This window comes from Periophthalmus magnuspinnatus, chromosome 13 (assembly GCF_009829125.3).
Source record: "Periophthalmus magnuspinnatus isolate fPerMag1 chromosome 13, fPerMag1.2.pri, whole genome shotgun sequence".
Taxonomy (NCBI): domain Eukaryota; kingdom Metazoa; phylum Chordata; class Actinopteri; order Gobiiformes; family Gobiidae; genus Periophthalmus; species Periophthalmus magnuspinnatus.
Window position 1 is genome coordinate 7,801,524 of NC_047138.1, and position 12,844 is coordinate 7,814,367.

General features: G+C 42.7%; 1 protein-coding gene across 2 annotated transcripts in view; it reads right to left on the bottom strand.

Annotated features, from left to right (window-relative positions):
• Nucleotides 1–562: 562 nt before the first annotated feature.
• Nucleotides 563–12,844, bottom strand: part of igsf9ba (immunoglobulin superfamily, member 9Ba) — a 30,980-nt gene continuing 18,698 nt past the window's right edge. Inside the window, exons 7-20 of one of the 2 annotated variants that reach the window (XM_055226029.1) lie at nucleotides 12,036–12,181; nucleotides 11,329–11,471; nucleotides 11,084–11,224; nucleotides 10,881–11,000; nucleotides 10,661–10,811; nucleotides 10,408–10,531; nucleotides 10,021–10,196; nucleotides 9,191–9,417; nucleotides 8,988–9,072; nucleotides 8,757–8,900; nucleotides 8,638–8,683; nucleotides 5,711–7,330; nucleotides 3,595–3,725; nucleotides 563–3,414 (exon numbers count right to left, since the gene is read on the bottom strand). In XM_055226029.1, coding sequence (XP_055082004.1) covers nucleotides 3,209–3,414; nucleotides 3,595–3,725; nucleotides 5,711–7,330; nucleotides 8,638–8,683; nucleotides 8,757–8,900; nucleotides 8,988–9,072; nucleotides 9,191–9,417; nucleotides 10,021–10,196; nucleotides 10,408–10,531; nucleotides 10,661–10,811; nucleotides 10,881–11,000; nucleotides 11,084–11,224; nucleotides 11,329–11,471; nucleotides 12,036–12,181 — 3,460 coding nt within the window. In that variant the 3' untranslated portion in view covers nucleotides 563–3,208. Of the gene's footprint in view, nucleotides 3,415–3,594; nucleotides 3,726–5,168; nucleotides 5,215–5,710; nucleotides 7,331–8,637; nucleotides 8,684–8,756; nucleotides 8,919–8,987; nucleotides 9,073–9,190; nucleotides 9,418–10,020; nucleotides 10,197–10,407; nucleotides 10,532–10,660; nucleotides 10,812–10,880; nucleotides 11,001–11,083; nucleotides 11,225–11,328; nucleotides 11,472–12,035; nucleotides 12,182–12,844 lie in introns of those variants that run through there. The other variant, XM_055226030.1, reaches the window with a different exon arrangement.

Sequence of the window (12,844 nt, forward strand, 5' to 3'; positions counted from 1 at the left end):
TGGTACACATGAAAAAACAGAGAATATAGAAAATACTACATAGTCTATTTTTCTGTCCATTAACAACCAGTTTGTCCATGAATGATTGCTAAATAGGCGTTTCTGTATTGTCTCTACATGCAAGATTATTACAATAAAGAAAAACAATCTAAATACCATTCTATCAGCACCTAGTGATGCGGTAAAAGCTGTAAGCAGACACTTCTGAAAAACAAATTAATAAAAAAAGAATGTAAAAATAAATAATTCAAAAAAAGAAACAGTACATCCAAAGCAGCCCTCTTTCACACTGTACATGTTGAAAATGCAAAGAGCCAGGAAGACAGTGTCTATTTTATCGAACCCTTGGTGAGAATGAATGCGTTTTGTCAATAGCGTGTCTAGTGCAGTGTGATGGTGACTAATGGCAACTGTACAGCACTAGGTTTGTGAACATGTGGGGTTTGTTATAGTGTGCTTGAGAAACATTGTTAACCAAAGATGGCAGATGGGTTATAAAATATCTCCATGCTTGCAGATTCCCTTGCTTGTCTACTCTAAAAGACTAGTGGCAACAGTTAAATTTTGTTTTTTGTTTTTTTTTGTTTTTCCCATAGGCTGGATTAAAGTTGTCATCACAAGTATACTTCAGAGAGAGAGGGTACCTTGGAAGCACAGACAGACATTGCAAACACACTATAAAACAGGTCATCTTGAGATTGTTTTGAAAGTAGTATCACACGTTTAGTATCAGAGAATATACTGCAGTACTTCTACTTTACAGTATTGTCTAGCACTGTCACTGTTATGGGAAGGACCTAGAGTCTACCTCCAACACAAAGGGCTGAAGAATTGCTCGTAGAAAAACAAAAGAATCTTGAGACCTCTATTCTACAGCACCACAAAGTTAAACATAGCACCAAGTTGTAATGTTTCAAAGCAACTATGCCCTAACACGCTTGTCTGTATCGAACTAATGTAAACACGTTTCCTGCACAGCACATATTGTACATGACTATAGCATGTCTGTGACTCGTAAAAAAGGTTTCATATATATTTGCTTTGGACACGCACAGATCTGGAGTGAATCTACATGTGTGCTCATTGACAGGGAAAAATGTCCAGAATTATTATAGAGGGCAACACACTTCTGCTTCTAAAGCTTTTTCAATGGGTTTTCACCAACTATACATCCCAGAAAATACTAATCAGCTTGTGCAGCCAGCGGGCTATGGCAATAATACAATGTACGGTACTAACATTAAAGTTACTTTTGTTTTTCAATAAAATAATGTCTTCTAAAGTATGACAAATGAGGCACCTTAAATGTTTTTAAAACATTATCCACTTAAAGCCGTACTGTAAGCAAATACCTTTATATATAATCTAATTTCTTTTAGAGGGATCTTCCCTTCTTTTTCATACATCCTTATACAAGAAGGTTTTCTGTAAAACATGTTTGATTATTCTTTACAAATACAGTACACACCATGTACAGTACATAACAAATATAGAGTTTTTCCTCATATCTTACAATAAACCAATTAGTAAAATACGCATTTCGCGCATTCTCTAGACCCCAGACAATCAGTGTCTAACTGGACACAGTTCCATTATGAAGTCATTACATTACTAAATTCAAGTGGATATTTGTTGGACAGCCTGTTTTGTTAGTAGCTAATGAGAGGTGATTGATATAACTGTAAAGTGAAGAGATTTAGAGTCGGTGGCAAAACAAAGGGGAGCTCAGCTCAGAACCAGCTGCACTTTAAACCTCATTATAGAAATTAAGACCTTTTGTACCAACTGGTTAGCTATGAGCAACATTTGTCAATGTTTATGACATTGCGACATTCATTTCCTGTACAGAAAAACATACATTCATAATCGGTTAGTGTTAAAAAGAAAAAAAAAAGAAAAAAATCTAGCACATAATATACAGTTAAAAGATAAACAGTCAAGAGTGGCATTTGCTAAAGTAACAGCAATTCAATGAAACAAGTACATTCTCCTCTAACAGCTGTAGTTATACAACAGCATCACCACAACACCAGTGTATGCAGTGTTTCTGTACATTTCACCATACTGCATTACACCTACCATGTAAGGTTTATGTTGTTTTTAAAGATTTCCTTTTCCCAATATCTGGGTATGCACAGTTTAAGTAGGTATAGATTCTGATTGTTTATGTGAAAATACAGTTGTGTTGACTTATTTTATGTGTCCTTGGCAGAGAACATAAAACATAGAAAGCTTGCCCTCACTTCAAAGAGATAAATATAACAAGGCAAAGAAAAGGCAGCTCTTATGTCAGAAAAAGAAGAGAAAGGCTAAAGGCATCGTACAGCGTGCCAACTTTTCACAAATGATCCGTAATAATGACATACGTACAGTACATACTAATCTTACAAGTCAAGTCTCCACTGAGCACTGAAGTCCCAAATTGTTTTGCACATCCTCATGAAGGCTACGGTCTTATGCTGTGCTAGAATGAGCTGTTAAGCATTTAAAATAAGACATTGCAGTTTAATTTGTAATATATTAAATGAAAAACATTATGATATGCCACGTATTTATTACTGATAGAAAGTTTCAAAATTAGTCAGGTTTAGGCCATTTGTCTACTGTGTATCAGCACGTGTGGCATATATAACATACCTTTTACTCATATGATTTTTATGTAAAAAGGTCAAGTACAGTATACCACAAGAATGACAGCAACTCTGCATTTACTCTGAGGTATATTTTGTGGTAAAACCCTGTGTATAACTGATACTATTTGTATTGTAGTAAGGTAGATTTAGGTCCCTGTCCAAGGACCAACCAGGCTTAACAGTACTGAAAAACTTTAAGGTATTGACCCTCAATGATGTATGAGCAAAATCCTTTCATGTGTTGTGACCTAAACAACCAACACTTTGACATTATTGAAAGAGGAAGCTTAATTCCCTTGTTTTACTATTTATATACATTACATACTTTCAGAGCATTTTCAAGCGAGATTCAGAGACAAGGTGTGGTAATAGAGCAGTAAATTGCAATTGTTTGTCTTTATATACGATTCCCACCCACAGAAGATTCTTTCTGCTGCCTGAATTGCATTGAGCTTTAGTGAAGATAAGAAATATTCTCTTATTGCAGAGAGTGGGGTAGATGGAGCCTTTCAGGGGTGGGAGTGAGTTTAGTCGAGTCCAATGGCTTGTCCTGTTAGTGACAGTGTGCACATGGGTCAGTGGAGAGTCCCGTAGTTGGGGCCCTCAGAGTCTGCACTGGCCAGGATGCCTGTCTGGTCCTCCGCAGACAGCCTGCGCTGCAGGAGGGAGGTCAGATACTCATAAGGGCTCTTGTTCTGTCGTCTCCTCTTTCTGTGGAAGTGGAGGTCCCATTCCTCTGGGGGTGTCCGAGAATGCTGCTGGATCTGAGAGGAGGCCACACCTGTGTAATACATCAGACACACGCAAAAGGAAGAACATACTAAATAAAAAATTAAATAATCACATCACACAAGTTTGAGCATGTTGTTTACAACACTGACACTGAGGATAAACAGTAACACTAGCAATAACCACATTCAAGCTAAGCTGATACTTTGTCATGTTTATTCAAGTGACTGACCTGTTTTCCCTGTGGAGTTTGTGTTGTTGTTATTGTTAGCAGCTGCTCCCTTGGTTTTCGTGATGCAGTGGTGTAGCAGTGCTGGTAAACTCTCAGAGCCGGCAGGATCAGCAGACGCACCTAGAGGTTCCCTGAGACAACAGAGGCACAGCAGTGTTCTGCATTAATCAGCGGTCAGTTCTGCCTGTTATGGCACTTAATCTGCTAGCTCCCAAGATGGCTATGACCAGATGAGATGGTAAACTTCTAGTGGGATGATCAAAAAATAGATGTATATACAGTATGTATTTGCATTGACAGATGGTGAAAGCCAGACAAGGTAAGATGCTAATGACAAAATCAAACTGGATGAAAAATAGACAGACGTTAATGAAAGAATAATCTAGCCTCGATGAAAGTATTGATTAGTCCCATAAACAGTCACTTTCTGGAAGATTCAAGGCCATTCAAAGGGGTTCAATTATCAAAATATATATCACACAAGTCGGACACAAAGGTCACATCTATGGGGCTTTAAAAACTAATAAGTGACAGCTTTGGGAGGACAGACATTCATTGTGTTTAGAAGAAAATAAGAAAATTATGAAATGAAAATAAATAAGTTGTGGTGACATTCGTCTCTTTATACTGAAATAAGAAATGTGCTTTTTCATTGGCTTTTTCATGGCATCTAATAACCCAAACATCCTGTGTTGGATTGGTTATGTTTATTCTGAGTGTTAGAAGAAGCTATTTGTTTTGCAAATATTTCTACCTCCTAGCTGTTACCCCTGTTTTGTATTTGTGTAAATGTGTTTTATGAATGAATTCATAAGTAACTAAATTAGTTCTGTGTAAATGTCCCCAACATTTGAAAAAGAAACACAAAGCTTTCGACGTTGTCCTTCACTGTCTGACACTGTGGAGAGAGAGACTGAGAGCCATTATCAGAGATTTCAACACTTGTTATAACAGTATACTTCCATAGTACTGAGCAAAGCCAGGTTAATGTTATCTCCATTGACAAACACTGTACAGCACACTGTAATCGACATGAACACTGCGCACAGAGGCTTCACCATGCTGACGGGAGGAGATGGCAGGAAGAGGGAATGGCCGTTAAGAACAGTCACATGACAGGAAGAGGTAATGGCCATTAAAACAGTCAAATGACAGAAGAACAAAAGCACTAAGACAACAATGGGACAGATTTTAGTTGTTGTTATTTGATTGGTCATAGTTTAGAGAATGCATGCATGGCATTTTGCACATGGAACAAAACTTTAAAGGGGAATACTGCAGAATATCATTTGTGTTTGTCCTCTACTGATTCAAGACGTGTAGGCAAATGTCTGTGTTGGACTGGTCAGCTCTATATCAGGCCAAACCCGTGTGGAGCTTGCATTACTGCAGTCTTCACCACAGTCACGTTACTGTGTAGAACTGCAGTATATGAGCTGCGGTTACTATTACCAGTACTTCACTTGAATCTAGCACAGAGGCACAACCCAAAGCGATTCCCCTTTAAAGAAGAGAGTGATTAGAGCCCTCCCCCTGCTGACCCCTCCCCGTTCAGACATGGGTCCGACCCTTACCTATTGCGGCGTAGGGGACCGGGTCACAACACCGCTGCCCAGATAGCTGAGATCAATCAAAAACAAATCAGGTAAGATCCTGTCTGCTAATTGGCCAGAGATGGTTTAGCGCGTCTCTGCTTCATAACTTGTTTTGCAGCGTTTAGGGGACACAGTCTAATCTAACACTAAGTTTTCAAATTGAAAAGGGCAATAGACTGCAAACTGTTTTCACTTTGTTTTGTCCAAGTGTCCAAAAACACATCAAATACTTGCATTGATTTGTATGTGGTCTATAATTACTGCATTAAAACTAAACATATGCAACTAGATATGTTATCAATCAATGACTGTGTTTTTGTAGGTCACACTCAGCCTTTAAAATGGTAGATTCAAAGACAATGTGCTAAATGCAAATACATGCCCTCTGCATATTACATAACAATATGCATCTTTACAGCATATATAGGGAAGCACAGAACTGTGTTGTTTATAATTGGAAAAAGAAAAAAAAGGGTCCCCTTGTAAAAGCAGAGATTGATCTCGAGGAGTGGATCACCTACCCTGAGGCTGTAACGTGGAGCTGAGAAGGCTCTGAGGGCAGCATCTCCTCCTCTGTCCTTCTTTGGGACGGCCTCTGCCCGAACACATCCCTGCCTTCAGGAGGGGGAGAGGGGGACTGGGATGGGTAACTGGCTGCAGTGGAGGCATACGACATGTGGGCATGGAAACTAGGGCTGGGCTGCCTGGCCTGGCCCTGAGTGGGAGAGGCTGTGAGGGAGGACCTCCGTGTGAAGGAGACTGTAGCTGAGGGCTGGAGGGTGATCTCGGGCATCTCCAGAGAGCGGGAGGTGCGCAGGATGGTAGGGCGGGGCGGGGGGCGCACTAAAATGTCTGGGGAGCCAGGCTGGGTGCTCAGGGGGCTTTGGGATAGTGGAGAAAGACGGGACGGCTGAAGTACTAAAGGGGGTAGACTTGGGTCTGCCCGGCGCCCCGCCCTTGGGCTCAGCCAGGACTGAGGGCTACTACTGGGGGCTGTGCTTGGGCTCCCTGCACGGGCCGCCGGGTCAGGGTAAGGCAACACTGGTACACCCACACCGTGGGCCGTGTGTCTGAGCTGGCCGACACTCTGGGCCTGTTGCATAGCTAGACGCCTCATGGGAGGCCCCAGGGGCCCCAAGGGTCCCATGGACCGGTCTCTGCCTGGGGGAGCCACAGGGACCTCCAGCTGCAGAAGTCCAGGGCTGGTGGGGTCCTTGAGGGGAGGCAGGTGCAAACGGCCTGGTGGGTATGGAGGCGGCTCAGGGAGATCCTGGGGGTGGTGCAGAGTGTGGTGGGTGTACATGAAGCGAGGACCCTCTAGGCCCAGGAAGGGGAGCTCGTGAGGCTGCCAGCTTTCAGGTGAGTGCGGAGGGCTGTGAGTGTGTGATAGAGAATGGCCAGAGGCAGTGTACTGATGATGCTCCAGGCCTTCACTCTCCTCAGGGATGGAGGGGTAACCAAAGGGCCCCTCTGCGGTGCCCGGAGGCGAGGACAGAGCAGAGCTGCGTGGGCTCATATCTGGCATGTAGAATGGTGGTGGGATCCCTGAATCACCGCGGCTGCCTAGATACCCATAGAAAGGTCCCTGGGGGAAGCCCCTGTAGCGGGAGGCAGGCGCCTGCCCTGATGCGTGAAGTGCACTGCCCTCTGCAAAGCTCATACCTTCCATGGGCCTGTGCAGGCGGGGGCTGTAGGTGGGGGGCTGCGTGGACTCCAGACTTGAGGACGTGGGGGAGAGCTGAGGCCTCAGAGTGGGCATGATGGGTGGCAGTGGCCCAGGATCAAAATCATTCTCCTCATCCGACTGGCGGAACTCGGGGTACATGTCGGACTCTTCTGCGAAGGGGAAGCCCTGGATGCGGCGGTGTGGGGGGCTGCTTTCCATAACAAAGCGACCATCAGGACCCCGGCTTATCAGCTCTATTGGAGTAGTGACCTCTGCCTCATGTTTAGACACACTGTACTTCTTGCTGGCTATGGCACGCTTTGTTTTCTTATAGAAGGAAAGCTCTTTTTCTTTCTCTCTTTGAGGGCTCGGTAACTTGCGGACATACAAGCCTGGACCATGAGATCCCTCTGAAGAGAGAGAGCGAGGTCGAGATGGCGGTGAACTCTCTGGACTGATCTTCCCAGATGATAACCTAAGAAGACAGAGGGTTTGAGTATAGATTAAATAACAATACATTTAATAACTTTCCAATAAAAATATGAATCCCATCAGGACATTCATAACGAATAGCATTATGAAAGTAACCTCTTTATAACAGTGATTACATCCTGATAGGACAGCAACTAATGAATCAAGCCACAATGACAGGATGAGAGAAGAATCAAAGACACAACCATGACAACCACATCTACTGACTCTACATTATCTGGAGCAGAAGTGAGAACAGCTTCCATATGCTGCACCAAATGGTGATGTGAGAGAAAGCAAAATGAATCTGCCCAGGCCTCATTTGCCCACACCAGGAGCAGCATAGTCAGCTTGTCAGCTCCTTCTAGGTCACATAGTGCTTCTGTATAAAAAGATCATATTTACAATACTGCACTGTACATGCAGCTGTTTGAGTCTTCTCTACACGCTGGACATGCAAGTAGGATTTACTACCACCAAAACTCATTTAGGATCATTACTATGCATCGCATTGAACATGCAGCCAAGCCAGTGCAGTGCAGCACACTCTGTAGATAGGTGCAGGCAGGCACTCACAGGGGGCTGGCGGGCGGGGGCAAGAAACTGCTCCTGGCAGGCTCATCCCAGCAGGGCTCTACCCCGGGCAAAGGGGTGAGAGGAGGCCTGCGGTGGGAGACAAATGACATGGGCCTGGTTCATTCCACTTTAACACATTGGGGTAAAGTCCCTGACCTTCCTCAACCATTTTACATCTGACATAAAGGTGCAGTAGTAACTATGGTCTTTACTTCTTTCATCTGGAAGGGGATTCGTGACAGCAACATCCAGTATTTAATTCTATGCAATTATTCCTACTATTATACATGTATTACAGACAGACAAATACACACGTATGTAGTTTGATGTGACTCTAAACAAATATGTTTCCCTAATAAACATTCATGCAGCAAGCAAACAGCATTTGAGGTTAAAGTATACAGACAGATCAAAAATCAATACAAATACTGCAGCCTGGGCACAGGGTAATGTGCCTGGAGTGCTGACATGGCTGTTCTGAACTCTGCTTAAGCTGCCCATTATCCGCTAGAGGTTGCTACTGCCCATGTACTTCCACATCCATTTCTCCTACAGATTTTCACATTATTATTAACCAACAAATATTATTATTTGTTGTGTTTTCATCCATCTCTTTGCACCTTTTATGTTCTATGTTTTTTATCCATTAACTTTATTATTATGAGGAGAAAATGTAGAGGAGGAGAGAACAGTAGTGACTTTGCAGATGGGGCTTTTAACAGTGGATTTACTTACGGTGATTCTATGCTTTTCCTGAAGTGTGTCACGGACAAAGGAGGATCTGAGATGAGACAAACACAAATGCATCATTCAAGTAGTTCAATACTCTTATTGCACGCAGTCTTCCAACTAACCTGGTTTGCGCTTAAGCTTGCGACGATGTTGCTTGTTTACAAAGCAAGCTGCTAGAGTGCTAAACAGTACAGCTGCCGCCAAAAAACAGATAGTTGCCACAACACCCGCCACCACAGGCCGAGCTAGGCCCTCATCAGTCAACTCTGCATGGGGAAAGGGATCTAGTGCAGTGGACAGTAGTTAAAAACAGATAAAACAAAAAAAACAAAAATGGATATATCGGCACTTACCCGTACTAGACACTCCCACAACATTACTGCTTTCACTGATCAGATCGTCCATGACGGCCATCACTCGAAATTCATACCAGGCCTCCTATTGGTATTTCATATCATTTCATACATTAGCAGTCAATATAAGGAAGAGCTTAGTAAATATTCTAAAGTTATAAAAAGAAAAAAGATTTCTACATAATGAACATTATGAGTCTGACCTGAACAAGCTCTTTGGCTATGAGCTCAGTCTCTGTGGAGGAGATCAGGTCATCCAGGACCTCCCACTTCTCTCCAAGGCGAAACTCCATGATGTAACGGTCGATGGGAGACGAGTGGTTGGCTGGTGGGAGCCATGTGAGGAGGACGCCCTGCTGAGTGCGGTTGGCTGTGAGGCACCGTGGTGGAGTAAGAAGCACCAGTGGTTCTGGGGTGCCCAGAGGAGAGCCTGACCAAATATGACACATGGAGAGGGTCAGTGAACCCAAACAAAATGTGTTCACTATGTATTTTGTACTGATCCATTTTAAACCAACATGCCTCATATTACACAACAGATTAATTTATAAATGTAATTATGGTAAATGTTCAGAGGTGCCAAAATTTCTGCTAATTTTATAAACCATTACAATAACCATTTATCAACTGTATAGTGAGAGAATTCCCCTGGACGCTTTAGTGCCCACAGAAAGGGCCTTACCTTGACCTGTTCATGCATCAAGTATCACAGCCCTGTCCTTTACATTGTGTTACTGAAAATCCATCCCCATCCCTGGATTTTTCTGCTGATACAATGATTTTAAATACCATGCCGCCTAAATTCAATTTCCATCGAAGGGGCAGCACAAAAAGCCCAAAGTGGCAACATGTCCTTGAGGTATGAGCTGAAACACTAAATCTGATGACCAGATATCAGTCAAATTGTCTTCTGGTAAACAAATGGTATCTTTGTTTCGTTTTTGTTTTTTTTAAATATAAAGACACACACAACAAAAATAAACAAACACATACAATAAAATGAAATGTTGAAAGTAATGAATGCAGCACTTACCTGCCGTGGTAACTGTCACTACTTCACTGAAAGGCCCGGTGCCCAGTTTGTTCTGTGCCAGCACACTGAACTGGTACTCAGTCCCAGGCTCTAGCCCGGGCACCAACAACCATGTCTGAGCACCAGAGACAGGCATCGAGTGCCAGTCATGAGGCCCAAAGTCTGTTCTCTTTGACCTAATGGCATAGAAGTAAAGCTCAGCAAATATCTGAGTGTCAGTTGAAACATTCAGGATAAACACATCTTCTAACAGTGAGTTTAACTGACACTAATATATGAATTAATTATTCATTACTGAAAAAAGCCCTGATATCGTATACAATTTTTGATGAAATCCCCAGTCACCCAAGAATGTAATGAATGCCCAAACAAGAAACTTGTACTTACACTGGACCGTACCACACAGAAAATGTCTGTTCAAAGCCTCCATCATAACCCGGTTCCCATGAGACATTAGCAGAGGTTGTTAACGGAAACACATGGATATTGCCAGGTGCATGCGGACTGGTGCCTGCAGGATTGAAACGAAAAGAGAAAATAGTATAATAATCTAAACCTTGAATATAACACATTTATGTAACAATGAAAGTGAATTCAAGACAGATAATATTATGTTATATTGCACTGGCTGGATTTATACCGATCACTAGAATGCGCGTGCTGGCAGTGATGCTTGTGACCACATTAGTGGCTACACATTCCCATTCTCCATGGTCCTCCTTGCTGAGGGACAGAAACTGTAAGCTGCCACTGGGTAAGACATTGTGTTTACTCCTGCTAGGCTTCCCGACCTTTTAACAGATAGACAATAGTTAACAAATATCTGCTGCCATATACAGGGAAAAGTAAGAAGAGCGTACTTTTCTCCAGGTGATAGTTGGTATATCGGGGTCTCCAGAAGCAGCACATGGGATTACTAACTCTCTCCCCGCCTCCTGCCGATACTCACCCCCAGGCCTCACATTAAAGTAAGGGGGATCCTGTACCAAGATGGTATTCATAAACACAGTATTCATCAGAGGTATTATGAATCAATATTAAAGTATTTTCTTTAAACACAGACCTTTAGCACCAGAGTGGCATGGGGGGATTTGCCCATTGTACCCAGGGCATTGTAAGGCACACAGGTGTAGGTGCCCAGGGAGTCCTCTGTGGCCTCTGCCACTCGAATACTTCCATCTGTCATCAAACTCCAGCCAGGGTACTACGAGACAAGTTCAACTCATATGGTCACATACAGTACTGTTCACATATCATATTCAAGTCAAGTAATAATGTGTAATAAATGTATGATAATGTTACACAAACCTTCTCCACCCTGAGAGGGTAGCCATCTTTCTCCCACTTCACCGAGGTCACAGGTGGGTTGGCATCCACTGGACAGCGGATGATGCCCGGAAGTTTCCGTGGCACATAAATGACAGATGGCATATTGATCACTCGGGCTGGGTCTATGCACACACAAAATATCGATCAGTATTTTGACAACCATTAAAATAGAATACAAGCTATGCTTTCTCCACCTTGTAAATCTGAAAAAAAAACATACACCACAAAGAGGGAAAATCCCAGATGACCGACTATTGCATCTTCACCACCTCTTATAAAAAATATTCTGAACGCAAGGATAAGCTGAACACAAGAATATGCTAAACACAAGGACCTAAACCTTGCGTTAACACTGGAGAAATATTTCTCAATAAAGCATAATAAATTTTTTCTAACGATAGATAGAAAAGACAGCCCAAAGCTGCAACATAAATGCATAAGCTATTCCTGGATGGGCACAGAGATTATTGCGTTGCGTTTTAATTTTAAAAAATTGTTAAATTAAAAATGAATTAAAATATATGCTAACTCTATGTAATTATAGCTGCATTTTTACAATATGTGACCTTGAAATTTAAGAAGGTCACCATATGATGTAGCACAGTCAAACAATACGGGAGTCTTCAACACTTCCTCTGCACCGGGTCGCCCCTCCCCCTCTACTGCGTTGCCATGGAAACACTCACACTGAACAGTCAGGTAGGCCGATGCCGAGGGCGAGATACCCAGGCTGTTACTGGGACTGCAGGTGTATCTCCCAGCATCCTCTGGCTTGACCCGGAAGATGATGAGTGTGCCATCAATGAGAATCCGCACACGGAGCTTTAGATCACTGCAATAAATGAGCATAAAGAAAGAGTCAAATAAAACAGTGAATGCACACAGATAACATGGAGCAGCCATCAGAGAGCAGTAGAGTATCAAGCACCAGCCACTTAAGTGGGGCATGTATACAAGGGGGATGTCAGTGTCTATTAATGATTCTAAATTGCCATTAAATAACATGGAAGATAACTTAACATTTAATTTTACTGGCCCTTTTTTATGCACTTTTTTGTTTTATAACATTTAAAAGACAAGCTGTAATGTGTTAAGGTAAGAAGTTTAACACTGTCCTCTGCATCCTTCAACTCTGGTCAAGACTACCTCTAACATGCAAACTCAAATCTCAGCAGAGGCTCATCTCCTCCCTGTACAAGCAGCATATAATGACACACGGCTGATATTATTGCCATATTGCCATGAGACAGTGCACTAGTTTGGCATGCTGCAGACAGACCCCTGCTAAGCCCACTTTTACTGCCTCCAGGGCCACAGCAGGACAGGCCTCACACACTGTACACAAACACTGACAGCCCTATCAAAATATTAGGGACACACGTTCAACAAAATTATCAAGGTTAGTCAGTAAAATGTTGCATTTGCTTCTTACTGGTAGTTGCTCGGCATGGCGATACTGCATTATTTTGTTTTAGCTTGATAACTGTGACTGCTG